At 43.5% G+C, this 3948-nt stretch overlaps 1 protein-coding gene across 1 annotated transcript in view; it reads right to left on the minus strand.

The window, feature by feature from the left end:
• The window catches only part of pkn1b (protein kinase N1b), a 32728-nt gene extending 29144 nt beyond the window's left edge, over positions 1–3584 (minus strand). Inside the window, exon 1 of the mRNA XM_076032600.1 lies at positions 3431–3584. Coding sequence (XP_075888715.1) covers positions 3431–3454 — 24 coding nt within the window. The 5' untranslated portion in view covers positions 3455–3584. The remainder of the gene's footprint in view (positions 1–3430) is intronic.
• Between the last annotated feature and the right edge of the window lie 364 nt (positions 3585–3948).

Below are 3948 nucleotides of genomic sequence, written 5' to 3' on the forward strand. Positions count from 1 at the left end.
ATGGAGTAATCCCAACAGCACTGCCTAGCTGGGACTTTCCTCTGTGGAATTTGCAAGTTCTCCCCTTCTTTTTGCTTCCCAGAGCAACTTTAAATTGACTGTGCATGTGTATGGTTGGGTCCGTTGTTGGAGATGAATAAGCAATGAACCAGGTTGCACTCACTCCTCACCCCAAGGTAACGGGGGCAGCACCCCCACCACTGTTAGAGTGCAAGGACCAGCAGTGAGGGAAAACGGCTGGATGGCCCCGGTTAGAATGCGAGACCAATAACTAATACTAGACTAGTGATAATAATAATAATAATAATAATAATAATAATAATAATAATAATAATAATAATAATCATAATGATACATTTAATTTATAAAGCGCCTTTCCAGGCACTCAAGGTCAGCGTAAAAACGATGATATAAAGAGTCCCATGATGAAAGAATACAACACAATACAATAGACCAGTAATGATGGAGGGAGTCAGGTATATGCCTGCCTAAAGAGGTGAGTTTTGAGGTGGGTTTTGAAGATGGAGATGGATTCAGGGGGGAGCGAGTTCCAGAGGCGAGGGCAACCCCCATGTTGGACAGATAAATAAAAGCCGTTTTGTTGATTGCTTCTACGTTCTTGTTTTGGAGGCCTTGAGGCTCTGAGAACAGTGCGCTGTTGAGAGGGACCTCTTGCTCACCTCCCTGGAAACCCCACGCTGCTCCCGAGGCATGATCCTATCACATGACTCCAGCAAGCAGTGGGATCACCTGTCCTGTGGGCCTCAGGTGTAACTACAGCACAATTAGGTCCAACAGCACAGAGCTGTGCTTCTCGCTGCGTCTTAAGGCCATTTGTGATTCTTAAAAGTCTTTCAAAGCCTTATAAGACATCTTATTCTGCAAAGATGCATTCAGTTAGAGATCCACAGAAAATCTCATTGAAAGAGATGGTCCATGATTTGTGACATCAGAAATAGTCAAAAATGTCACAGAAAAGTGGTCAAATATTTAATCTATACTTTTGTACACATTTACTGTATGTTTCTAATGTCTGTCACTCATCCAGGATCTCTTCCTGGATGAGTCACGAGGAAACATTTCCATTCAAAGTCCAGTAACAATAATTAATGACTGATCTTCACTCTCCAGTCGCAGTCCATCTGCCGCATTGCTTTCAGAAGTTACACTGGTTCGTCTTTGTGTTTGTTTTGTTTTTTTTTAATGTCTTCACCGCAATGTTATGAAGAAACTGGAGCAACACGTAAAACCACTTTGAATGTTCACACATGCTGGGGGAGAGGTCAAATGAGGGTTCATGGTTTTTCAAATTGTAAAACTGTGCGAAAGTCTACATTTGTGAGAAAGACAGTCAAGTTTAGTGGGAGTGACTCTTTGATATGAGGGCAGCATTTGTGGTCGCAGATGGTGATAATAATAATAATGTTGTTATTATCACCATCATCATCATCATCATCATCATCATCATTATTATTATTATTAATAATAATTATTATTATGATAATTATGATAATAATGATAAGAAGAAGAAGAAGAAGAGAGGAATTTTAATCAAGCTAAAAAGCAGAGACAGCAAACGGATGTATTAATTAATGATTTAACCTGCCTCATGAATGCAGCAGTTAGTAACGCTTGGTCTTATGGGGAGAAATCACTGACTGTATGATCGTAAACACACACACACACACACACACACACACACACACACACACACACAGTATGGAAGTATGGACTGGAGGCTGAGCTGAAGGTCCATTAATGGCTTGATGTTTGTTGTTTAAGTACGACGGCGCAGTCTCCTAATCCCATTATGTGTAGAAGCAGGGGGCAAGCGCGCACACATTACAGCCAGCGCGACGTCAAGGCATCACTGCAACAAATGGACAAAGGTGCCTCCCACCACTTTCTCCCACAATCAATAATAATAATGATAAAAAAAAAGAAGCTATTTGGCTGAAGACCTACAAAAGTGTTTCTTTAACTGCTCAGTGCTGAGTGAAGAGGCGGCAGCAGCAGCAGCAGCAGCAGCAGCAGCAGCAGCAGCAGAACCACCAGGACAGATAATAATTACAAGGGAACCAACAGGCCTAAAGAATTCATGAGACCTGCCCTGGAAGGTGCAGCTGCCTCTGCTGTGTCTCAGTGAGGGCCAAACGGCCCTGAGAGCCCCACGTCAGAGCCAAGCGCAACTCCAAATGTTTAACATAAAAGCCACGTCCAACACTACTACTACTGCTACTCCAGTGTGAGTGGAGAACGCACTGTAAGAGAATGAGGGTAAGACTCGGGCCCACAGCACCGCCTGGGCTGCACCTCACTCACACTGTCACACACTGCAGGACGTCGCAGCAAGCAAACTCGAGCAAACGCGAGGTGGAAATGAGCCCGAAAACCGTGTCAACCTGTTATCCAGCTAGATGTCTTGTGTAAAGTAAAAAAAAAAAACAAAAAACAACAACAGCATGTTAGATCACCACTGTTTTGGAGCTCATCATCTAATCTTTTCCAGTTTCAATGCACATAAAATCTGAAGCTTTTATTTTTGTGGCATTTTCTTCTTGTACCGTGAGAGTGTTGACACCAGGGTGACCGTAACGCAACCCTTTAAACGAGACACCACAATCCCTTCCGTGTGTCACTCCTGGCTGAAGGTCACAGAGTGACCAAATCGTAATGGGTGGGGTGGGGGTGTCATTTGGAAAAGTGAAATATGCATCACGGTTGTCAAGGAGGGGGAATCGCCGACACATCCGGCGTGATCGACACTTCCAGCATCAGCACCGGGCATGAAAACACAGGAGAAACACTGCTTTTAAATCTGACTAAACACGAATGGTCTGGCTTTATACAACATGTCAAGCTCAGTGTATCTGCACCGAGTCAGTCCAGCACCTGCACTTTATCACAGCTGAACCTGTTTCAACCTGCTCTCAACGTTTTACTATTGCTTGAACTCATCTTTTTTTTTTTTTTATTTAACAAACAAATAATTATTTTAATCATTTCTATTTTTTTTTTAATGAGTATTCTATCTGTTTTGAATGTGAATAACACTCGACAAATTAGAATAAACAAGATGCTTATTCTGTAGAGGACTCTGATATCTGTTGCTGTCAGATAGCAACAGATATCACAGTTGACTTTGCAATAAACAATAATATTAATAATAATAATATATATATGTAGAAGTTTAAAAAAAAAAATCATGCTATGATCAGGCAGTTGCATGGAACTTCCTGCACTGAAATACAGACATAGTCTTTGTTTTGTTTGTTAGATTTATATCATACTGATGATATACATATGTATATTTTTTTATTTTTTTATTTTTTTATTTTTTCAGATTGCTCAACTTCGAAACTTGGTAAGATTCATTCAACCAGATCTCCGCATTAACGTATTGAAAAACACATCCAAGTCGGACACTTACTTGTACCTCGTTGATATTGGCCATCGTGCAGAGTGCGGCAGCCAAATACTACAGGAGTGGATCGGCCGCTAGCGACGAAAGGATTTCTTCACTTTTTTTTTATTTTTTATTTTCCCCCCTCACAGAAGTCACATCGAAGGTGGAAGTCATCCCGCGAATCAATGGCCCGGGCGTCGAAAATCCAACTCGGATCCTTGGGCTTATCAATCTCGCCAGATATTTATTTCGATGATCGACTTTCGCGGAGCAAAATCAAAACGCGACGTCACCATCGCGGCCGAGCAGGTGAGCGGATGAGACGGGAGGAGGAGCGGGAGTAGCGGGCGGTCGCCTCCCGGCAGCGGGACGTCAAACTCCGGGACTCCGCACCGCATCGCGCAGTTGCAGCGCCGTGGAAAAAAAAACTCGTGTTGTAACGTGAGCGAGGCCGCCGCCGCCGCCGCCGCCGCCGCCGCTGCCGCTGCCAGCCGCAGGTTGGGCCTCTGGTCCTCGGGACGGAACAGGGGCTCGCCAGGAAA

The sequence above is a fragment of the Nelusetta ayraudi genome, unplaced genomic scaffold (assembly GCF_046127955.1).
Source record: "Nelusetta ayraudi isolate G7.1 ecotype Tasmania unplaced genomic scaffold, CSIRO-AGI_Nayr_v1 ptg000034l, whole genome shotgun sequence".
Taxonomy (NCBI): Eukaryota; Metazoa; Chordata; class Actinopteri; order Tetraodontiformes; family Monacanthidae; genus Nelusetta; species Nelusetta ayraudi.